We start from the raw sequence: 24,718 nt of genomic DNA on the forward strand, positions 1-24,718 counted from the left end.
ACAGGTGTCATAGATTATAACTATATAGCAAACTAAAACATAATATGTCTCCCTTAAACTAAGATACTGACTGACTGCAAAACGCAAATGGAAATTACTTGATACATAGTACTACTCTTGATTAGGTTTACCTGTAGAAGAGGACATGGTCACACACATCCCAGTGATCTTTTTGCCAACATGTTGGAAGCCTTCTGACCAGTTCTGAAACTCTAATTCAGTCGCATCAGCCCATCTATGATAAAGTAGCAAGATGGATACTGTAATTTAAACACAATAGGCTCTGTGCACAGAAGCACACTAGCTAGCACACTGTGTCTCAAAGCTAACAGTCACTTTTACTAAAAAAACAACTAAAATACAAAATAATTAAAATAAATACTACATAATTATTTTTATATGTGGTATACTTTAGTTTGAGTTTGTGGTGTTGTTTTAATATTTATTATGTTGTGCACAGAGCCTATTTAAGTATCTTAATTACTATGTTACATTAAAAATGATACCTAGCCTCTGTTCCTGGTAGGCCAATGGAAAGACCAATCCACCACTCAGTTGGACCCAGAGAATACTGTGAAGAGAAAAAAATAAACATTATTGTCACGTGACCATTATTTTCATGTTTTAACATAGGGTTATGGTGTTAATGGTTTCAGTATAATGAAGTTAAAGGTGCACTATGTAATTTTCTGATGGAAAACTTTAATTGCTATATTGTGGAACATCCCGCGCAAAACAATAACATCTCCACTAGAAAAGTTACATAGTACAGGCACAAATGTATCATTGCAATATTTTGTATTTTTGGGTTCTCTCTATGTGCTCTGATTTGATGTTTGTACATCATACATATTTATTTATATTTATACATGCAGGATACTTGTAGTGTCTGGTCTATTCCGCTAAAGCGCCATAGAATCGTCATGAAAAATATAGCACACTTTTTTAGACTGTATGATCCAGAATGTAAAGGTATGTTCACCAAATCCAACCAGTACCCAACAAATACACGAACCCATCCTAAAATAAATGTACAGACCCTTCGCAGACGCTCTTTGATGAAGTGCAGCTCTTCTTTGGAGTGAATGGACACAAGGTAGGCCCCCATCATTTGACAGGCCAGAGACACTGCGTCCCAACTGAACGGCTGCTTGGCCAAAAGATATTCAGCACCCCGGTAAAACACCCAGGGCTCACTTTCTGTAGAAGATACTTTATTATTCTAAAATACAACCAAACACATTCTCTTATTAATGTTCATATCTTGATTTATGGACATAGTGAAATAAAAATATGAGGATCATGTACAGCACGTTAATATGAACATTTTAAGACCAAAATAACGAGGCTCACTTCAGCAGTTACAGAAAAAGGAGTGACAATTTTTCAATGTAAAGTGAATTGGAGCCAGAATGCGCCCATGATCACTTCCTACTTTTATTAGCCATGTCTATTTATATATATAGTCTATGATTTCTTGCCTATTTTGCCTACCAATGGTTTCTTGCTTATTTTACCTACCAAGTGACTACCAAGTTGGAAGATTAGCTATTGTATTTGTTTTTAGGCAAAACCGGAGTACACAGAAGAAAGCCTACACCGACACTGGAATTAAAGTATATTTTGCCATTTCAACATGTGATCATTAAGAAAGATTTGTCTTTTAAGAGTTTGGAAGAGCAGGAATGTAGCATATACATTTTATCACAGTTAAAATCACCTACAAAAAATAAAGTGTATAGCAGATGAAATGACGAGATGGACTTACGCTCGGTGTACCAATATGGCTTTAAGAGCTGATCACCTGAAAACAAACCGATAAAAAATGTTTACACAGCTTGTGTTTTTGATATCTAGCTACAGTTCTATTGTTGCTTGTACCTTTGTGCATTTTACAGATCCACTCATATTTTCTATCGCAGGGTTTTGGCGCAAAGCTGTTGGTCACGTGACTAAACACGGCACAGTCTCCAATAGATTCACTGTTTTTGTCTTCTATAAATGATGTCACAACCTATCCATCGCAAATGTGTTAGTACTGTGGTCTTTGGAGGATTAAAATGTGGTGATTATCCTTATACTTACTGGGCTGTCATCAGACCATTGCCACGTTGAAGGATTTTCAGGATCTCTCTTGTTCAATCCCATCCAAAACCAGCGACTTTCTGTTCTGAAAAAGACAGAAAATGTAAAATGTTTTCTGTGGATCTGCTCGGTGGAGAGACGACCCTCCTCACAAAAAGAATGGATGAATTTCTAAATATTTTTGAACATTAAAACCACCTGCAATGTAGTCAATGCTATAAAAATATGTTCAATGCCATTCAAACATAATCCAGATGGATATGATTTCAATTGGGTATTTCAAACCAGATTTGATCCACAAGATTCAAATACAGATTTGTAAATCCAATCCTGTCTTTGATTCTGATTTTTTGCCTTTAGTACAGTACATTTAGACAGGTTTTATCTTAGAAATTTAAATTCTCGGATGTATTCTGAAAATGTCATCTCACGATGCTACAAAAAAAAAAGAGTGGCATGGAGCAAAATTCTTATCTCACCTGGATAAAACATTCCCTGTCTGAAAAACATGTTGCGTGTCCTTTATTTTATTGCACTTTTTGTCACTGCTTTGTGGTAATTATTATTATTTTAACATAATATAACAATTGATTTTAACCAGCTACACATAACATTTATATTTACTGCTATATTTCTTCCTTTCTTAAAAAAAACCTGAAAGCTCCTCCTTATTTCAGTGAAATGCTTCGCATCACTTCCTCTTTCCTAACCTTGATCCTGTGGGATGGATTTGGAAATCCCTATCTAAGAAGATGTCAAGATCCCATACTGTCCCTGTGTTTCTGTGTTGTCTTTCCCTGGAGCTGGGCAGGGACTCTGGCACCACCCACAACACACTTGCACACATATCACAAAACCCATTTCCATAGTTTTGTCAGGTAATCATCAGGAAACAAAGTGGTGATCTCTGCTCCCTCTACGCCACTCATTCTGGGCCATCCCTGGCTGGTGAAACATAACCCCATGATCGACTGGGTCAGCGTGAAGGTATCTGAATGCGCTCCTTTCGCCATGCTAACTGTCTGCAGTCTGCTCTCTCTCCAGCAGGGAACGCCACCTCGCACCATAGACATCCTCCGGATAAACCTGACCTCTCCTTGGTACCTAGTGTGAATCATGACCTGGAGAACGTCTTTATGATTGTGCCATTGACCTCCTACCCAGTGCCCCTTTGCCTTCCAACCATCTCTACAACCTCTCCAAACCTGAACGGGAGACAATGGAACAGTATATCCAAGACTCTCTAGCCGCTGGGATCATTCATCTGTCCTCTTCGCCTTTAGGAGCTGGGTTCTTTTTTGTAGCCAAGAAAGACAAAATCTTAAGACCACGCATCGACTTTAGGGGTCTTAACAATATAACCATTAAAAATAAGTATCCCTTCCCGCTCAGAATCAGCTCTCACGACGTGAGACCATACCAAGGTAGACGAGCAGGTGCAGGAGCAGGGCGGAGGTCTGGGGAAGAGCAAAAATTCCAATAAGTCAAAAGTTCACAAAGATACCAATATACAAGGCCAGGCAGTAGTATTCACGTGTGACACGCGGACGTTCCGGCGCCGAGTGTCTGGTCCTCAGTCCTCTTATCTACAGCAGGTGGTGTTGATTGCGTAGATGGGCTGCAGGTGCGTGCAGGAGGAGCAGGACTCCGCCCAGCTCCGGAGATAGGCAGGTGAGGGAGGGGGAAACACAGCACGGGAGGACAGCAAAACAGGGATCACGACAGTACCCCCCCTCTAAGGGACACCTCCATGTGGACCCCCAGACTTATCCAGGTGAGCACGGTGAAAATCCCTGACCAGGTCAGGGTCCAGAATACGTGCCCTGGGCACCCACGAGCGCTCCTCGGGTCCATATCCCTCCCAACTGACCAAGTACTGAAGCCCCCTACCCCTCCGGCGGACATCAATGAGCCGCCGGAGGGAGAAGGCTGGGTGGCCATCAATGAGTCGGGCGGGAGGAGGGGGATCGGAAGGAGGGCATAGGTCACTGGTTTGGACAGGCTTGATCTGGGACACGTGGAATGTGGGGTGAATACGAAGAGATGGCGGAAGCTGGAGTTGCACTGCGGAGTCATTAACAAGCTTATTGATCTTAAACGGGCCGAGGAAACATGGAGAGAGTTTACGTGAATCAGTTTTCAGTGGAATATTTTTGGCGGACAGCCACACCGACTGGCCAAGCGCATACTTAGGGGCTGGGACGCGACGACGGTCGGCCACCCTCTTGGTGCGGGCCCCAGACTGGAGGAGAGTGGCCCGAGTCTTCCTCCAGACCCAACGACAGCGCTGGAGGTGGTGCTGGACCGATGGCACTGCCAGGTCTCTCTCCTCGGACGGGAAGAGTGGTGGTTGATAACCCAGAGAGGCCTGGAAAGCAGAAATTCTCGTGGCGGAACTCACCAGTGAGTTATGAGAGTATTCGATCCAAGGAAGGAAGGTGCTCCAGGCAGACGGATTGGCGGAGACCACGCAGTGTAGAGCCCTCTCCAGGTCCTGGTTCGTGCGCTCGGTCTGTCCATTGGATTCGGGGTGAAACCCAGAGGTAAGGCTAACCGAATGTCCCAGTCCTTCACAAAAGGAGCGCCATACCTGGGAGGTGAATTGGGTCCCCCTATCAGACACAATGTCCATGGGAATACCATGTAAACGGAAAACGTGGTTAGTAAGGTGATCAGCCGTCTCTTTAGCAGTCGGAAGTTTGGGCGAGGCAATGAAATGAGCTGCTTTACAAAAACGATCCACTATCGTTAGAATTACGGTGTTACCCAGAGATGGGGGGAGATCGGTGACAAGTCCACCGCCACGTGGGACCAAGGTCAACTCGGGACAGGAAGCGGGTGCAGCAAACCAGAAGGGGGCGAGAGGGAGGACTTTCCCCGGGCACACACCTGACAGGCGGAGACGTAAGCTCTAGTGTCTTTGTCCATGGTGGGCCACCAAAAATGTCGCCTCAGCAGGGAAAGGGTGCGGGAGGCTCCGGGATGGCAGGCAAAGCGGGAGCCATGAGTCCATTGCAGAACCTGTGAGCGAACAGAGTCGGGGACAAATAATGTGCTGGGAGGAGTGTTACCTGGGTCGGGGTTGTCACGCTGGGCCTCCCGCACCAGGTCCTCAATATCCCAGTGGAGGGCAGCAACCACACGGGATGCGGAAATGATGGTTTCCGGGACGGAGTTCGCTTCTTCTTGAGTGAACTGGCGGGAGAGGGCGTCTGGCTTCACATTGCGGGACCCCGGGCGGTAAGTAAGGGTAAAGTTAAAGCGGCTAAAAATAGAGACCAACAAGCTTGGCGAGAGTTAAGACGTTTAGCAGATTGAATGTACGAAAGGTTCTTGTGATTAGTCCATACCAGAAAAGGTAGCTCCGCCCCCTGCAGCCAGTGACGCCACTCCTCTAGGGCCAGCTTGACAGCGAGCAGCTCGCGATCCCCCACATTGTAGTTGGCCTCAGTTGGGGACAGGCGTCGAGAGAAGAAGGCACAAGGAAACAAACGATTAAACGGGTCAAACCTCTGGGAGAGCACCGCCCCTACGCCGGCGTCGGAGGCGTTGACTTCCACGATGAACTGCCGAGAGGGGTCAGGCTGGTGCAGGATAGGGGCAGAGGTAAACAAATCCTTTAATTTTTCAAAAGCCGATTGAGTCTCAGGGGACCAGGTGAACGGTTGGGCAGGAGATGTGAGTCTAGTGAGAGGGGAAATAACTCGACTAAAGTCTCTAATAAATCTCCTATAAAAATTAGCAAAGCCTATGAATCTCTGAAGTTGTTTACGGTTGGTAGGGGTTGGCCAGTCCCGCACGGCTTTAATCTTTCTGGGTCAGCTTTTACCTGGCCCCATCCCACTATGAACCCCATGAAACTAACCTGGTCGGTGTGAAACTCACATTTTTCAGCCTTTACAAACAGTTTGTTTTCCAACAGTTGCTGCAATACCTGGCGAACATGCTGTCTGTGTTCCTGTAAGGATCTGGAAAAAATTTGTATATCGTCTAGATACACGAAAACAAATTGATTCAAAAAATCCAGAAGGACATCATTAATGAGGGCTTGGAACACTGCGGGGGCATTAGTAAGTCCAAAGGGCATGACTAGGTATTCAAAGTGACCAATGGGAGTCTCAAAGGTCGTTTTCCACTCATCCCTCACCCGCACCAAGTGATAAGCATTGCGTAAGTCCAACTTAGAAAATATGGTGGCGCCATGGAGAGGGGTAAAAGCAGAGTCAATAAGAGGAAGCGGGTACTTATTCTTAACGGTAATATCATTAACCCTTTAAGGACTGAGCACACTATGGGCCAGTATAGGTCACCTAGACTTTTATATTTTTGTTAGCCATAAAAATCATATTAAAGGAAGTATCAGAATTTACTGCATTTTTTTACACATCTACTTCTATTTTACACTTTCATTCGTATTTTTTTCTTTTACGCATCGAATAAATGACTGCGAAAATCCCCGCAGCACCTGCGCTCTCATTCGTCACCTTCGCGGAGCAACAGAGGCAGATTACCGTAACTGACGGAAACATATTTAAATAGCCCCGTGCCTCCGCTTTGAGACGCTGTTTGAATTTACATGAGAACATGACTGGTACCAATGCGAGTTACGCTGCTGGAAAGTCCGCATCCGCGCGCTATCGCCGACGATAGAATCCGACGCTATAGGGTTAAGGCCTCTATAGTCTATGCACGGGCGCAGTCTTGTCTTTTTTCGCCACAAAGAAAAACCCCGCCCCCACGGGGGAGGAAGAAGGACGGATAATACCTGCAGCCAACGAGTCCCGAATATACCGCTCCATAGTCTCTCTCTCAGGCTGAGACAGGTTGTAGAGGCGGCTTGTGGGTAAGGGAGCCCCGGGCAGAAGGTCAATGGCGCAATCATAAGGATGATGAGGAGGCAGAGAGAGGGCCCGATCCTTGCTGAAGACGTCCCGAAGATCGTGGTACTACTCCGGAACCAAGGCTAGGTCAGGTGCCTTCGGGACAGAGTCGCTAGACGGAGAAGCTTCCCCCACAGGAGATAGGGCTGACCGCAAGCACCCCGCATGACAGGCGGAACTCCACCCTGCTATCTCTCCCCGGGCCCAGTCAATGACCGGGTTGTGGGCCCTAAGCCAGGGATAGCCCAGAACCAACGGCGAGGAAGGGGTGGTGATGACGTAGAACCTACGGATCTCACGGTGATTCCCAGATAAAAGTACAGTAATAGGTTCCGTAACATGGGTGACGAGGGCTAAAAGCAGTCCATTGAGGGCACGGGCAGTGAGTGGGCGCTCCAGGGGCTCCAGGCGGATTCCCCACTGCTCTGCCAACTGCCAGTCAATAAAATCCTCTTCAGCCCCAGAATCAACAAGGGCCTGGACAGATAATGTGTTCGAGCGGAGGCAGAGAGTTGCCGGGAGCTGAAGTTTATTGTCTTGAGCTGGGATATGCGACTGACCCACCAGTACTCCCAGGGCTACTGGTGGGCCCTTCCTTTTGGCCGGGCTGGACAGGAGGCGACAAAATGCCCCCTCACTCCACAGTAGAAGCACTCCCCTGCCACGCGGCGTCGCATCCGCTCCTCGGCTGTAAGGTGCGCCCTCCCGATTTGCACAGGCTTCTCCGCAGCCGGTGACGGGGGGCGGACTGCGGTCCGAACAGGGGAATGACGAGCCTCCCGCCAACGCTCCCGTGGCCGATTGTCTATGCGATTGGCCAGCGTGATCAAAGCCCTAAGGTCGGAGGGCTCGTCCCGTGATTCTAACTCATCTTTTAAAATGTCATTTAGTCCCCTGGAGAACACAGCCCTAAGCACGCTGACCAATCCACTTTGGCAGCTAGTGTCCAAAATTCAATAGTAAAATCCGCCACTGACCTGGATCCCTGGGTTATGCCTAGCAGGCGGGAAGCAGCGTCGGCTCGGTAGTGGGGATGGCTGAAAACCAACTTAAATTCATTAAGAAAAGTCTCAAAGTCTGTATTGTCCAAAGCAGAGTTAGAAAACTTAGCCTTCGCCCACTGGCGCACCTTTCCCCTGAGCAAGCCACAGACGTAGCGTATCCTGGCCGCGTCAGATGGGAAGCGGGCTGGGCGCTGCTGGAACACGGAGAGGCATTGGAAGAGGAAGCCCCGGCAGAGGCCTGACCTGCAAATGGATCTGGATCGGTGCTCCTAGATTCCGGAGGACAGGGCAGCGGAGCAGATCCAGCGGTGGCGGCGGCGGGGGGCAGGTGCGTGAGCAGCGTAGCGACCTGGTTCCCGAGCTGCGACACCTGCTGCGCGACGGACTGATTGTGCTCCAACAGGGTCTGGATACTCTGCTCGTGCTGTCCGAGCACGTTGCCGTGGTGAGTAAACGCTTGTTGAAGCATAGAGTCAGGTCTAGAGTCCGCTTGGTCCATTTCTGGCCGGAACGTTCTGTCGTAACCAGCAAGATGGAGGGACCAAAATTGCGCGACTCACGAAGGTTTAACAAAGTTTTATTCAGAAAATGTGCACAGTTCATAAATCCACAAGGCCGGGGAACGAGGATGCTTCACAGGACAGTGCACCAGGTTTATGTGGTTCGTGGATCCAGAGGTGCTGGGGAGCGTGGGAGCGGGTGCGTGACCAGGTTAGACGAGGACGACGTGAGACCATACCAAGGTAGACGAGCAGGTGCAGGAGCGGGGGTTCCGGAGCTGGTACTTGGGCGGGGGTCTGGGGAAGAGCAAAAATTCCAATAAGTCAAAAGTTCACAAAGATACCAATATACAAGGCCAGGCAGTAGTATTCACGTGTGACACGCGGACGTTCCAGCACCGAGTGTCTGGTCCTCACTCCTCTTATCCACAGCAGGTGGTGTTGATTGCGTAGATGGGCTGCAGGTGCGCGCAGGAGGAGCAGGACTCCGCCCAGCTCCGGAGACAGGCAGGTGAGGGAGGGGGAAACACAGCACGGGAGGACAGCAAAACAGGGATCACGACATCATCCCTTTCGGGTTAACCAACGATCCGGCCATTTTCCAAGCTCTTATTAATGATGTGTTACGGGACTTTCTTAACCGCTTTGTCTTTGTGTATCTGGACAATATTCAGATTTTTTCTAAGAACCCACGGGAACACCAGCAACATGTGCGTCAGGTCCTTCAGAGACTCCTTGAGAACAAGCTCTATGTGAAAGCAGAGAAATCTGAATTCCACTGCGACAAGGTCAGTTTTTTGGGCTTTATTGTGGGGAGGGGGCAGGTCAAGGTTGATCCGGAGAAGGTAAAGGCAGTGACTGAGTGGTCGACGCCCAGCAGCAGAGAGCAGTTACAGGGTTTTATTGGATTCGCAAACTTTTACTGATGATTCCTCAGAGACTTTAGTTGTGTTGTTGCACCTCTGACTGAACTTACTTCTCCCTCTTAACAGTTTAATGGGTCCCCAGAAGCCCAGTCTGCCTTCGCAAGCTGGAGGACCTGTTTACGTCTGATCCCGCTGGCCTCTCTTTTTCAGTAGATTTGACTTTATTCTCACTTATCGTCCAGGGTCCCATAATATCAAGCCAGATGCTCTCTCACACCAGTTCTCCCTGGAAGACAGTCCTTCTCCCTCCGAGACCATCATATCGCCTACACATGTAGTTGTGGCTGTAAACTGAGAGATTGAAAATCTGGTCCGGGAGGCTCAACGTACTCAGCCCAACCCAGGTAATGGCCCCTCCGGGTGCCTTATAGTCCAGATGCCGCCCGCTCTAAAATAGCCATCCTAGGGTTAACCGAAGTCTCTCATTGTTGAAACACTACTTCTGATGGCCAACCGTCAACAGGGACACCAAAACCTATGTTTTGGCCTGCCACCTACTCCCTGCCCTCCGGCCTACTCCAACCATTTCCTGTTCCGAAACGCCTGGAAAAAGGACCTGGCGATCTGTCCAGCACCACCTCCAACGCTTCCACAGGATCTGGAAGAAGACTAGGGCAACTCTTCTTCAATCTGGGACCAAGACAAAGGCTGCAGCAGACAAGTGCCGGTCCTTAATATCAGTCAGGTCAGGCAGTTTGGCTTTCTGCAAAAAACATCCCACTCAAGACTGATTCCCAACTCTCTCCTCGCTTCTTGGGGCCCTTTAAGATCACCAAGATCATCAGTCCATCTGCGGTATGCCTTCAATTCCTCCTTCCCTCCGCATTCACCCCACGTTCCATGTGTCACAGCTCAAACCTGTTCTTTCCAGTGACCTATGCCTTCCTGTCAAAACCCTCCTTCAGGCATGCACCTGTGGAGCACAAAGGGATTGAGGATCCAACAGAGGTTTCCAGATCGTCCGTGTATCCCCCGTGGTACTGTTCCACTTGGCATATATGCATATGATCTCTGTATTCAGTTGGTTATTCTCATTTTTTGCCAGACACTGCTCCTTGGAACTACCCTGCACCTCCACCTCCAACCCAGCTCACCTTGACCGGTACGAAAAACCCAGCCTCTGACCCCACTACCTTTGACCAGCTCAAAGACACCAGCCCACAACCCAGCTCACCTCGACCGGTATGAACACCCCAGCCTCTGACCCTGCTACCTTTGACCAGATCAAAGACATCAGCCCACGACTCTGATCTCTGCTCCATCAATCTACATTTACATTTCTGTGTTTGTAAATAAACTCTGTTCAATTTTTTAGCCCGAATCTGAATCTTTGATTCACCAGACAGTATGACAGAAGATCAGGATAAAATGTATCCAATCCAGCAAAGTTTTGAAATACCGGGATAGAAATCTGACTTCCAAGGATTAAAATCTAAACACGAAAATCCGGATCATTTTCATCTGGATTCAAAATTTTGAAATACTGGCCCAAGAAGCCATTTAGACTGAACCAACCAAGCTTCTACCCCACATTGCCAGGCATAGAAGATAAACCCCAAACCTCCAACCACAAAAGCCAGAGCACAAAATAATTACATCTTTGGGTTTAAAAAAGAAAGATGTACCAACTCTTCAAACATGGTGTTGAGGTGGTGCTTGACAAACAGCTGCTCATCGTAGAATTGGAAACTGGCCAGTTTAGCCCCAAGAGCTTGACAGAAGAAATCTGCCTCCATCCAGGAGCGCTTCATCAGGACCTTTTCATCATGGAAGACCTTCACAACAAACAACTATAATTTACAACTTTACTTCTTTGAGTATTCCGAGATCACTCATATTAAATTTCTATTAATTTTTTTTCCAGAGAATAGAAATGCAGTCTACATGCAAGTCAATAAGCAAACAGAAGGCTAAGATAAGTACAGTAGAGTCTAGTAATTTAGCATTAGTGCTAACATGTAGACTTTGACTTGGGAAAAGTAGAAAAAAATGTGTTGCTGTTTATAATAAAAATATATCCATTTGAAATTATGACATCAAATATTAGAATGTCATTAATACAAAAATTATGCAAGTGGTGAATAACTGGTATCATATACAAAATAGCTCACAATAAAAACAAAACAGAAGAGAGAATGAGTTTTTCTAAACTAATATTACCTTGAAACAATGCAGCATCCCTGGTTGTGAGTCCCAGCCGGGGGGACAGGGGGCGTAGGCGACCTTGTGGTCCTCTGATAGTGGGGCTTTTGGGTAGTTCTCGATGTTTCGTTTACACACAGACAAAGCCTTGAAGGACTGACAGTGTTTGACCTCCCAGTGCCCCAGAGCTGGACCCCCGGAGATGGCAACACAACCACCAATACTCACTAAAAAGGAAAAGAGACGTGAGATAAATATGTATGAAGTATGAAAGTATGAAGTGAAATAGAATCTAAGTTTGTTGATGTGTGTGTGTGTATATATATATATTATTTTTTTTTTTGTTTTTTTTTTTCACTACAGAGTCTGGATCCCAGGAGTGTACTTTAAAATTGTAAAAGTCTTGTCACAATACAAAAAATGACAATGTTGATATCAATGCTCAGGAAAAGGCTCGATACTGAGTTCAATTTTACTTGTGTAGTCATTTATATGGTTTATACTTAAGTATCTAGTTTTGAAGTTTTTGTATTGATTAGTACATTGCAATAAAAAATTTGTATCAAAAAGTTTCTGCCTCTCAATAATGCTAACATGCTAACATAATCATTCTAAGATAATGATTACTGGTATGTGGCCTCTTCCATTAAATATATTGATTACCAGGTTGGTGCTTGTTCCAGTTGGTGAAGGTTAGAGGCATTTCTGTGTTATTATGAGCTATCCACCGGTACTCTCTCCGGTCCTCTTGGTCTCTGAGGCCTATCCAGTAAAACAAGCTGCTGTTGGCTCCCTTCTGTCTGAGCAAACTGTTGACAAACGCCTGTTCAAACCTAACAGAAAGTCCAAGTTTATTATTTTTTTAACACAAAACAATTTGAATTCGAATTTGTTAAGTACTTGTTTTTCACTGTGAGGAGCGAGCCTTTGCAGTAATAGTCACTGATTGCATCATCAAAGTTATGTTCATAGCTTGTCACAGTATAGCAATGGTGGCCATGTCTTTTCCAACCCTAAAAATCAAAACATATTTAAGTAGTTAAGTACATTTTGTCCGCCAACTGTAAAGGAGCAGAAGTATAGACAATTAGAAACAACATTATGGCCACTTGCTGTCATACCTGTTACCACAGTGAGTTTTATTTTCAGACCTTTCCCTTTACTAAATTAGAAAGTTGTGCTACACTAACATGGTTTTTAGATCACACCACACGGGCCATGCCTTCTATTGCGTCTTTGAATAACTTTGAATTGGGAAATAAAAGAAGTTGTTATTGGATTCTTGAGATGATCTGCTATTTTAATAATACTGTCATGTTGTCAGTCAGTGATTGTCATAATTCCATACCTACTCAGAAGATGTCTTTAATTATTTCCTAAGCATTAAGGAGATCGATACTAAGCGTAAATTAATTGCAGAAAAAAAATTTAATGGTCACATACATTTTTGGCTATCAACCACCCCTAGTCACCCTTCATTTTTCATATTTTTTGTTTCCTGATTTATTTTTCGCAAGTTACTGGGATGTGCACCGCTATGTTTCCAGCTTTTTTGGGCCCTGTGTTCCTGGGTAGAAAGTGTCTGAATGACTCAGATGATTATTCCTGTAAACAGAGTGTATGAATGCCAGGCCATTCGTCATCAGCCACAGTATGTGAATCTGTTCATTGTGTGACATAGTGACCAGCACACTCACAAGTAACCTCGAAATCTGGGACATCTCTTTGACTTCTTTGTAGCTACAATTAGCCAGTAACTATGGAATAAAACTTAACCAATTTAGTACAAGCTCACCCATTGTTATAATGTCAATATGATGTAAAAAAGGTTGTATTACTTTTTTGGTTGGTGGGGACTAGGAGGGAGATGTATGGATGCAGTGAAGGAGAAAATTAAATTAGTTGTTATGGAACAAAATGCAGAATATATGGTTTAGTGTTGTCACAATACTAAAATTTCAAACTCTATTTTGATATAAAAGAATAGATTCAAAACTCAATACCAATTCCAATACCACACTGATACTGACAACATAATTTTCGACATTAAAACATAGTACTTTCTTTTGTGTTACCTTGTGGCCTTACATCTGTGTAATCCCTCAGTTGTCCAGGTATGGTCCATTGTGATCCATTGAAGTATGCTAGTTTATGTGGTTTTATACTTGTTCTGATCCAGATCAAAATCATTCTAAAGCTATTCAGGAAAGGTTCACTTATATCCTGTGAATGTAACTTTTTTAGTATCGATACCTGCTCAAATCAGTTTCAATATTAGTTTTAGTATCAATTAGTATCTGTTTTTTGACATCCCTAATATGGTTAGAAGAAAGCAGGTGAAAAAGGAAAAGACCCAAAAACACAGTGTATTCTGCTGATCTCACCTCAGGACAACCTTCGTCCCATGAATCCGAGGAAGAGATGGGTGTGTGACCCTTTTTGCGACAAATAGCTGGATATTGCAAATAACATGATCTCAAAAACCAGTCGCCCTCCTGTAGTGAGAGCATTGTTAAACTTTCAGAATTAAACTTAAACTTTCAGAATTAAAGCACATTTTGTACATCTACCTTTACATCTGCTGTGCCACAGAGAGTACCGTCTGTTGGGGGAATGTGTGGGGGCTGGTTTTGGTGCCAAGGGGCCAGAGTTACTGGAGAACCATCAAACCATTGAACAGCTGGAGATGAGTCCACTTTCCAAAGACCAATCCACACCTCACTACTGGTTCCCGTTACTAGATTCATGAATGAAATACTAGTCAAATTGTTGGGCAGTATTTTTTTTTTGCAGCCTCATTTGTGACAAGAAGTATCAAAGTCAAGCTGATATGATGGTATTGTGCATTAAAAGGAAGTTTTATTTTATCTCATTATTTTATTAAGTTAATCTACGTCAGGGACCAATTATATTCATGGTTTTTCAGAGTGATGAAAAACATTTATCGTCGGAATGAAAAGGAAGCCAAAACACATTAATAGCATGTGTTTAGCATTAATTTCCCTTATTCCACCCCTGCCACATTTTCATCTAAATGCTTTAAACCACACTGTCTTTGTGGTGGCTCTCCCGGTTAAGCAGGAATCCAACTCATTTCAATGGAGAATTTGGGAAAAGCTACACCTCAAAAGTATGATATAAAAAAGTATGATATAAAGTAGGTTGCTTTGTGTTCTTCAGTGTTCATATGCATGAACAAGTCAACAATGCTCCAATTCTTTGGGAGGCTTTGAAACAGCTTTGTGGCCCATATGCAAAAACATACAAAATAATACAACCCCAATGATGACGGAACCTGGAATAAGGTGAATAGGGGTTTATGCTGGGTTCTGACAATGTAATGTGTGTCTCTTCTCTTACATCTGTCCTTTCAATAGTAATAGTCAAAACAGAAGTTACTAGGCTAAATTTGAACTTACAGTTTTGCAAGACATTGACAAGGAACTCCACTTCTGATAAAAAGTGAAGGCTGGAGAGGTTTGCCCCCTCGTCTACGCAGGTCTGTTTGGACTCATGCCAGTTTTGTGCTTTCGCCGTCACTCTGTAGCAGTAACCATTATGCGCCAACCAGCCATCATCACAGTCAGTGGGTATGTGCTGCCAGTTTTCTTTTAGAAAAATCAGAAGAAAAAACAAGAGAAAGAAAGGATTAGAGACAGTTTACTTAGTTAATACAACAGCATAGCATTTTGGTGAAATAGCTGAGAGTGCAGAGGAAAGGGAGGTCGTGAGGGCAGTCTCCAGGTGTACAACAGCTGTTCAGACCAATGGCTGAACAGAAAACCACGAACCTTTGACCTCTTTGTTCATTCATTGCAGAAATGTTTATTGAATTTCACAGGAAACTAGCTTCTAGGACCGGTAAAATTATGTAGGCCTACAATGTATTGGTAACACTTAGTTAGCCATCAATATGCAGTCCTTCAACTAATAGGAAAAGACATAATAAGCACTTTTAGTATTGTAATGATCGGATACTTTGTGTTTAGCTCAGAGTTGACACCTTTCGTTAATCTAACTTTTTATGTGTTGTTGTTAATGTACCTGTTTTTGTATGTGACATTTGGCTCGTTGCAATGCCGACAAGTTGATGTGAAGGTTCTATTCAGTTACTGATCTAGAATACCAATTACTACTTAGTTAGTAATGTGGTCTAGCGTAAACTCAAGTGTTATCAATGTATTTCCTTACTTTAGGTAAAATTAAAAATATATATATCTGCTCCATGCAATAAATAGTATATGGATTTGTATTTATTTTTCTGCGACGTTGACGATCTGTATCTGAAATTTAACACCATAACATATTCACCTCATTATTACAGTAATGCAAACATTTTAATTAATTTCATGTCTTTTCTGGCTATGCACCAGACTGTGTAATTAAGTTGTGTTTACATTACATTATTCCAAAAAGGTTATCCTAACTAATGCCATAAACAGTAACTGCTCAGTCAAACTTTAGGAGAATTAAGTTGATAAAGTTAATAATTTGGTAAACTGTATATAGTTCTATATAAAATGTCTTACCCAGTGGCTCTATAGTGTGGGTGTTATTGGGCGTTTTCTTACAGATGTACGGCAGAGCAGACAAACACGCCATCCCTTGCCACTGCTCTGCATTGCCTGGGTTATACACTCCACACTCACTCATTACTTGCAGTGGCTTTGCAGGTAAAGCTGATGAGAGGATGGAAGACAAAAAATTATTTAACATAAATGTATATGTATAAATAAATGCATATTGTTGTTACATTATAGGGTAATAATGGTTGCATTAAGTTACTTTGGTAGATAGCACACAGAAATATGAATACCAGTCACAAACACAGTATACCGTACCTGATGTAAAGTTAACGAAGGTGAGAGGTGACCCATCAGACCAGTGCCATCCTTGACTGTCTTTGATGTGATTTAAGCCAATCCACACTCTGACCCCAACGCTGGCCAAACGATCTTAAAAAATTTTTTTTAAAAATCAGCTGTAATGTACATTTTAAAATAAACATGCTGCAATTTTCGGGATCAGATATTGGCTTAAATTCAGCTAATATACCAGATGGACATACAAACTGATGTAATAAGACTCCTGGCTGTAGTTGGCCCAGAAATGTTTGAACTTTTACATATACAAAATTGTTCTGTAGTTATTTTTGGGGTAAATAACAGCTACATATAACACATTAGGTTTAGTTTTGTCTTATTTTATTTTTATTATATATGCTGCTTTCAGTCTCTGCACTGGTATCAGTTGATATTGGGTATCGGCAGATATTTAAAGCTATAGTATCAAAATCGGTATCAGAACTGAAAAAGCTGGATCTGAGCATCCATAATCCTAACAAACACGAAAATTCTATTAGTTATTATAATCAAATTTATTTCAAAATCGTTCGGCCCTACCTCTAATGTATCTGAGTTCGGACAGGCTGATGATGCTGAGCAGGTTGCCCCCTTGGGCCTGGCAGGATGAGTGTGCCTGGCTCCACGTCAGTATGGTGTGCAGGTTAAACTGGTAACATGCCTGCAGCTCAGCATTCGACTCCCAATATGTGTCACAGGTAGAATCTAAAGATCATTAGAGGTGGTCAGTTGGAAAAATAGTAGTTAATTAAAGCTGCAAGCAGCAATGATGACCCCCGCCCCTGCGCGACCGCCCCCTGCGTGACCGCCCTCGCGTGAGGGCAGTCGAGTCCCCACCTGGGACTAGATACGTTTTGAAAACAGGTGGGGAAAAATGTGGAAAAGGTTTTTTTGGATGACCATAAATTTCGTAGGAATCCAATAATGTTGACATTTGACATCTATGGTATGGGGCACTATAGTGTTCAATTTAATTTGACTTTATAGTGCATTCCATTCATTCAACACCTGTGATTTGAATTTGGGACGTAAGGGCAAAACCCGTGCATATTTTTCAATATTTTGGTGGCGTGGTACGGGCGAAAAGTGTGGAATTTGGCGAAAACATGGATATGTTATGAAAACCATTGTTTCTGGATGTAGTATGTGAAACCTGAGCTCATTTGTAGCAAAAACTGGGAGTTGATACATTTTGAAAGCGTGGCGAAAATTGTGGCAAATTTCTGATCCAATATGGTCGACTTTTGCATGTGTATTCCAAAGTTTACCAGGCTCCTCTCCCATAGGGGTTAACTTCTAGGTGGCACCGCCGAGTCAGTGGGTATAGAACATTGTGGCGATGCCAATTTTAGGAAATTTTTCGCTGGACCGATCCTATACTCCCATGTGAGACTTTTTGTTGAAAAAATAAGAAGTAAAAAAGAAACCGACAAAGAACAATGCCCCCAATGATGAAACACTTGAACCACAACATTCCTGTAGTGGTAGTCCTAAACCCAAATAAATATAGAAGCAATGGGAAGGAAGGAGAAATCTTCACCAGCCTAATTATGAAGGCAAACACTGTAATCGTTATTGTGGTGATGCCAGAAGGGAGTGGCTGAAAGAAAATTGGTGTTTTAAAAAGCCATTGAAAACATGGACTCTTAGCATAGTTCACCAGTTCTTGCACATCATTCTTTTCAACATAAACATCTTGAGTTGAGTCTTTGAAGCTCACCATCCACAGGGCAAAAGCCCCAGCGCTCGTCCTGGTCGTAATGGGTGGAGGTGGCACACCAGGGCAGGTGGTCCTCGCGCCCCTCTGTCGTGCATTCTGTGTACCATTTATTGTTGTATTTAAATGGAAAAGTGCAGGCATTCCCATGTGCATTACCCAGAAGAGTGTAAATTTCTGTAAAAAATAGAATAAAGCTGTAAATATTTCTGGATAATTTATATTTTCTAATAATTTAATGTGAAGTGTATATTTTGACAGGATTCAATGCAATTTTCCTTCTACTACGTCTAACAGAGAACTATTGCCATAGACCCAGCTGGACCCAATTGTCAGGCACTGAAGGTTGTGAAAAATGGAAAATTGCTTTTTTCTTTTGATTAACAAACTGTTAACTTGATGTGTAACAATCTGACCCAGCCACTTAAAGATGCTGAGGATAATATAATAACAACAACAACAATAACATAACACAATAACAAAACGTTAAGTTTAAAGGTCCCATTTTACGCAAAATTGTTAACAGCTACCTAATACCTTTCATTTAGTAGACAGGAAAGTCCAGGCTGAAAGTGCATGGTTTAAAAACACAGTGGAGTATTGCCTGTATTGCCACATGACATCACAAGGTGGAACAGAGTGTTTTCTGTTTGAGAGAAGAAACGCCTAAATATGCAAGATTTGTGTGTTTAACGTGTGAATGAAACAAAGCACAAGTCCAGTTTGATGAGGTTAAAACATTATAACATAGATCAGAAAATTGCATAACATGGGCCCTTTAAAACAAAATGGTCTGTTGTATTACTTCACTTACCTTCATAGGGAACTGAACATGGCCCTTCATTGTGACTTCCATGCTTCTTCCAATTGTAGTAGGAGCTTTTCTTGGCTGTCACTAGATCTCCAGACACTGTCAGCCTCCAGATAAAAGGCCCAAAAATGCCATTGTCCTGACAGCGCCACCACATGAGCAAGTAGGACGTGTCACACTCAAACATGCCCAACGGGTAAGATGTATTCACTTTTAGTCCAAGGCACTGGCCGGTCCCAAGGTTGAACAGTTGTTGTCTGGAGACCCATTTCCACAACATGTACCGGGTTGGATGCTCACAGTCCTCCAGTCTTAGTATGCTCTCTCCCACCGTGATGCACTTATGCTGATCACTACTCTCCAGCATAAAATAACTTGTTTCTGGGAAGATAAATGCACAACAAGTGTAAGATAAATATTTTGGTATTAAAGATGTGCTATGTAACATTTCTGGCGTGGCCCTGTACTTGCTTGTCTCCATGGAGAAGGTATTACTGCCTTGAATGTTCTACAATATAGTGTTAAACTTATCTATGTCCATGGAGATGAGATGGTTTGACCTGTAGAGAGGTGAGATCACCCACAGTAGGAATGCAGGTATTTTTGAGCAATAAATACACCTGTAATTAAATAAATGCACCTGCAATAAATAAGTGTAAAACCATACTAACCAACTAAAGCAAAAGTCTCCTTGAAGTCTTTCTATCCATATTTAGCCACATAAAAGAGCTTCCAAACAGTTGGATAATAATATCTCATAAGAGAGCATTTCCACTGTGGAAAACTGAATTCTCCCTCAGTCTTTAGTAATCTGGACCTCTTGTATGATGTATCACATTACCAGAAGGAGGTGTGTTTATTTATGTGTTTGAAGGAATGCATTCCTCTGCACAAATGACCTAGGAGAACATTGGAGGGATTTGCTCAAACCTTTGCTTTGCCTGTAGTTACTCAGCATTGACTACTAAAGCAGGGCGTAAATAATATGTTATTATTATGTCTGCTCTAGCCTCTGCACCATCCACACCCACACACACACATCACATATATACACACAGACACACAGTGACTATTTCCTATCTAGCTGTAGCTTCTTTTTGCATCCTCTATTTTTTTTCTGATGTTAAACCATATTTTGCATCGTGAATCTAATGGGCAACACAGAGGTAGTAAGACAATCTTGCTCTCCAGTTTCCAAACTATGGCCCGGGGGCCACACATGGCCCTTTGGTCTTATTAATCCGACCCACCGAACGTGACCAAATTATATTAAAATAGGTAAGGGTAAACCTTGTTCAATTTACCGTTCCCCTGTAATGCCAACGATTCCCCAAAAGATGGCGCCCTTCAGCTACAGCAACCTTGTTCATGTGTATTACTCTTATTCTCTTATCAGCCCTTCTGCAAAAATTCGCTTATCAAAGAAAAGAAAAAGTGGATAGTGAGTGCATATTGTTTAATACGGAGCGGACAACAAAATATTTTCTTTAATTATTTTGGCCTAATATGCGAAAAAACTCACGGTTTTCAAAGAGTACAATGTCAGCCATCACTTTGCTACAAAGCATGCCAACTACGCTAGCAAGCAGTTAACCCAGGAACGGGCAACTACGGCTCAGAGGTTGGCAGCCATGTCACCTGACTTTCACATGGGGGACCTGGGTTCGAATCTCCCCCAAGGGTGCAATGAGCAATTACCAACAACCAGTGTGGGTAAGTGGACAAGACCCTTCAAGCTACTGCCTACCTCATACAATGATGAGTGCGAACGAAACTTACAAGATGCTGGCTCAGATGTCGCCCGGACACACAAGGTCTGCGTGATGATCCACGCCTACTGGCTAAAGAAGCTCACTGGTCTCCATGAGCATCTGGCAGCACAAATGAACCAGCTGCTAATGGATGGGATTCACCCTGAATGGCTAACTGAAGGCCGTACGATCCTGATCCAGACCCCATCCAACCAAACCAGCCAAACACCAGCTCCTGGTAGACCTGTGCACTGCCTGGACTGATTACGACTCAATGCCACACACATGGATCACTGAATGTCTGGAGCTGTACAACAGACTCTAAGAGCCTTCATTACAAACTTGATGAGGTTGTGGAAAACCACCCTTGAAGCCAATGGCAAGCCACTTGCACAAGTGACCATCAAATGTGGCATATACCAAGGAGACGCACTGTCCCCACTACTGTTCTGCATAGGTCTGAATCCCCTTAGCCAAATCATCAGCAATACTGGCTATGGATACCAACTCAGGAATGGGGCTACCATCAGTCACCTCCTCTACATGGATGACATCAAGCTGTACATTAAGAATGAGCGAGCCATCGACTCACTGATCCACAGACATCTACACTTGAGAAGTGTAGCTGAATGGTGACAAGGAGAGGGAAGGCAGTCTACACAGAAGGGGCCTCCCTCCCAGAAGGGACAATAGTAGACACTGAGGACAGTTACAAGTACCTTGGTATCCCACAAGCAAATGGCAACCTTGAAGAGGAAACCAGGAAAGCAGCCATGGCCAAATACCTCAGACGAGTAAGGCAAGTCCTAAGGAGTCAGCTCAGTGGCAAGAACAAAACCCAGGCAATAAACAGCTACGCCCTGCCAGTAATCAGATACAAAGCCGGAATCATAAGCTGGCCAAAGGAGGAGATACAAACCACAGATGTTAAGACCCGAAAGCTCCTGACCATGCATGGCGGGTTCCATCCCAAATCCAGCACCCTGAGGCCGTAGGCAAGCCGTAAGGGAGGAGGCCAAGGACTAGTGAGTGTGAGAGCCGAAACATCCAACATCCATAAGTACATCAAGGACAAGGCCACAACAGATGATGTGCTCAGCAAATGTCTCAGACAGTGGAGCGCAGAGGAAGAGGTGCTGAAGAAACCATCATGGAAGGACAAGCCCCTGCACGGGATGTACCACCGGAACATAACTGAAGTGGCTGATATCAAGAAATCCTACCAATGGCTTGAGAAAGCTGGACTGAAGGAGAGGCACTCATCCTGGCTGCACAGGAGCAGGCCTTGAGCACCAGAGCGACAGAGCCCCAGATGTACAACACCAGACAAGACCCAGGGTGTAGGCTGTGCAAAGAGGTCCCTGAGACAATCCAGCACATAACTGCAGGGTGTAAGATGCTGGCAGGGAAAGCATACATCAAGCAGCATAACCAAGTGGCGGGTATAGTGTACAGAAACATCTGTGCAAAGTACAGACTGGAAACCCCAAGATCAAGGTGGGAAACACCTCCAAAGGTAGTGGAGAATGATTGAGCCAAGATCCTGTGGGACTTCTAAATACAGACTGACAGAATGGTGATGGCGAACCAACCGGACATTGTGGTGGTGGATAAACAACAGAGCAAAGCCGTTGTGGTGGACATTGCAGTACCAAGTGATGGAAACATCAGGAAAAAGGAACATGAGAAACTAGAGAAATACCAGGAGCTTAAAGAAGAGCTGGAGAAGGCTTGGAAGGTGAAGGTATCAGTGGTGCCCCTGGTCATCGAAGCACTCGGGGCAGTGCCCCCAAACTGGAGGAATGGCTACAGCAGATCCCAGGAAAAACATCAGACATCTCAGTCCAGAAAAGTGCAGTACTAGGAACAGCAAAGATGCTGCGCAGAACCCTCATGCTCTCAAGAGGCATTTGGTAGAGGTCCCGAGCGTGGAAAAGAGGGGATGAGACCACCCACGGAGGGTGAGGAAGAGATTTTTTATGTATGTATGTATGTATGTATGTATGTATGTATGTATGTATGTATGTATGTATGTATGTATGTATGTATGTATATATATATATATATATATATATATATATATATATATATATATATATATATATATATATATATATATATATATATATATATATATATATATATGTCCTGGCCCTGCCCCTGTGTCAAATTTTAGAACCCAAAATCTTATCGAGCTAACTGTTTTGTTAGTCTGAGTAGGATGAAAAACTTCACGGGACATTTTAATGCAGATATTGTTTTACAGCCATATCAGCAGCTTAAACATTTAAATGAGTTAATTCCTCTCTCGCTCTCTCTCATTCTCTTTCTTTCGAAACATCTTTCACTGGTCTGTGGAGCAGGCACAACAGTGCACTCTTAGGACAGAGAGAGACAAAAGAGGGACAGAGAAGGACCGAGAGAGAGAGATAAGAGGGGCAGAGAAGGACAGCGAGAGAGAGAGAAGAGGGGCAGACAAGGACAGAGAGGGAGAGAGACAGAAGAGGGACAGAGAAAGACAGAGAAGGAGACAAAAGAGGGGCAGAGAAGGACAGAGAGGGAGAGAGACAGAGAAAGACAGAGAGGAAGACAAAAGAGGGGAAGAGAAGGAGAGAGAGAGAAGAGGGACAGAAAATGACAGTGAGAGAGTGACAGAAGGGGGTAGAGAAGGACACAGAGAGAGACAGAAGAAGGACAGGAAACACAGAGAGAGAGAGAGAGAGAGAGAGCTCTCTGTGGGAGGAGGGCCAGAGAAGGAGAGAAAGAGAGAAAAAGAGACAGAAGAGGGACAGAGGAGAGAGAGAGTAAAGAGGGACAGAGAGAGAGCGACAGAAGAGAGCCAGAGGACACAGAGAGAGAGATAGAGTGACAGAAGAGGGATAGAGAAGGAAACACAAAGGGAGAGAAGAGAGACAGAGAAGGACAGAGAGAGAGACAGAAGAGGGACAGAGAAATGAGAGAGAAAACAGGGACAGAGAAAGACACTGAGAGAGACATAGAGAGACAGAAGAGGGACAGAGAAGAAAACATAGAGGGAGAGACAGAAGGGTGACACAGATAGACAGAGAGAGAGAGAGTATAGTATATTGTTTAATACAGTAGTATTAGTACAGTTAACCTGTAGGAAGGACTGAGGAAGACAAAATTAAAGTAGGCCATAGGCTACAAAGCAGGACTTGACTCAAACACCTATGCCATAGTTTGGGAACCACTGAACTCTAAAGAGAAGGACTAATATAACGGCATGGAGAGAGATGGGTAAGAAAGAGTGTTAGGGTACATAATATGGTAGATTTGGCGTAAGCACTACCCACGCATATTATCCCCTTGGTACTAAGCATCCCTAAACTTGGAGGCCTAGAATCGCTCCGCTTCCAAGTTTAAATTGGGCATTTCTTTCACTTTTCCTGCTAGTAAACATCATGACAGGAATACGTGGAATGTGCTCTCTGCCTGTCTATTCCAAAAATCAAGCTGTTTAGCAATCGTTCAACTTGAGCATCTTTTCAACACGGCCATGTTAAAAAGTTTGCATTAGCCTTGTAGCCATGTAAACAGTATCCAGAGGTTGCATACTTACTGTAATACTCCTCAAGTTCCTTCTTGTCCAGAACTTCGGTGCCACAGACGCAGCCTTTCGCCAACAACATAACAACGCAAACAAACCCCGCGTAATCCGTGCACCGAGGCTGTCTCAACATCATTTTACCGTTTGTGGAGCTGTAAAGCAAAAGATTCGCACATTCCGAGTCTTGCTTATTACACTGAGCTCGATATTTTCCTCTCAGGCAAACTTTGGTCGAGTTGTGCGTCTTTTCAGCGGGAGACCAGAGGAGGAGCTGTCCTGCGCTGTGGGCATCACATCGAAGGGGCTGTGCTACAGTGTGTTCAACAGACATTAGCCTGCAGGAGCGCAGGGTCAAAATAAATTATACAGAAGATCATTTACAACTGTACAACTGAAGCGCCTCTCTAGCATATTACGTGCACATTTTGCAGGCAATCAAATATTATCAATAGTTTAACATTTTAGGATAGCC

General features: G+C 43.9%; 1 protein-coding gene across 2 annotated transcripts in view; it reads right to left on the reverse strand.

Moving 5' to 3' along the window:
* The window catches only part of pla2r1 (phospholipase A2 receptor 1), a 31,916-nt gene extending 7,363 nt beyond the window's left edge, over nucleotides 1–24,553 (reverse strand). Inside the window, exons 1-19 of one of the 2 annotated variants that reach the window (XM_033990572.2) lie at nucleotides 24,259–24,553; nucleotides 18,931–19,308; nucleotides 18,120–18,293; nucleotides 16,940–17,104; nucleotides 16,379–16,492; nucleotides 16,067–16,216; nucleotides 14,957–15,145; nucleotides 14,108–14,274; nucleotides 13,922–14,032; nucleotides 12,438–12,550; nucleotides 12,201–12,370; nucleotides 11,556–11,764; nucleotides 11,025–11,170; nucleotides 2,086–2,170; nucleotides 1,882–2,014; nucleotides 1,769–1,804; nucleotides 1,040–1,200; nucleotides 507–571; nucleotides 132–235 (exon numbers count right to left, since the gene is read on the reverse strand). In XM_033990572.2, the coding sequence (XP_033846463.1) occupies nucleotides 132–235; nucleotides 507–571; nucleotides 1,040–1,200; nucleotides 1,769–1,804; nucleotides 1,882–2,014; nucleotides 2,086–2,170; nucleotides 11,025–11,170; nucleotides 11,556–11,764; nucleotides 12,201–12,370; nucleotides 12,438–12,550; nucleotides 13,922–14,032; nucleotides 14,108–14,274; nucleotides 14,957–15,145; nucleotides 16,067–16,216; nucleotides 16,379–16,492; nucleotides 16,940–17,104; nucleotides 18,120–18,293; nucleotides 18,931–19,308; nucleotides 24,259–24,382 (2,794 nt within the window). In that variant the 5' untranslated portion in view covers nucleotides 24,383–24,553. The remainder of the gene's footprint in view (nucleotides 1–131; nucleotides 236–506; nucleotides 572–1,039; nucleotides 1,201–1,768; nucleotides 1,805–1,881; nucleotides 2,015–2,085; nucleotides 2,171–11,024; nucleotides 11,171–11,555; nucleotides 11,765–12,200; nucleotides 12,371–12,437; nucleotides 12,551–13,921; nucleotides 14,033–14,107; nucleotides 14,275–14,956; nucleotides 15,146–16,066; nucleotides 16,217–16,378; nucleotides 16,493–16,939; nucleotides 17,105–18,119; nucleotides 18,294–18,930; nucleotides 19,309–24,258) is intronic. The other variant, XM_055230078.1, reaches the window with a different exon arrangement.
* Nucleotides 24,554–24,718: the final 165 nt, after the last annotated feature.

Source organism: Periophthalmus magnuspinnatus, chromosome 3 (assembly GCF_009829125.3).
Source record: "Periophthalmus magnuspinnatus isolate fPerMag1 chromosome 3, fPerMag1.2.pri, whole genome shotgun sequence".
In the NCBI taxonomy this organism is placed as follows: Eukaryota; Metazoa; Chordata; class Actinopteri; order Gobiiformes; family Gobiidae; genus Periophthalmus; species Periophthalmus magnuspinnatus.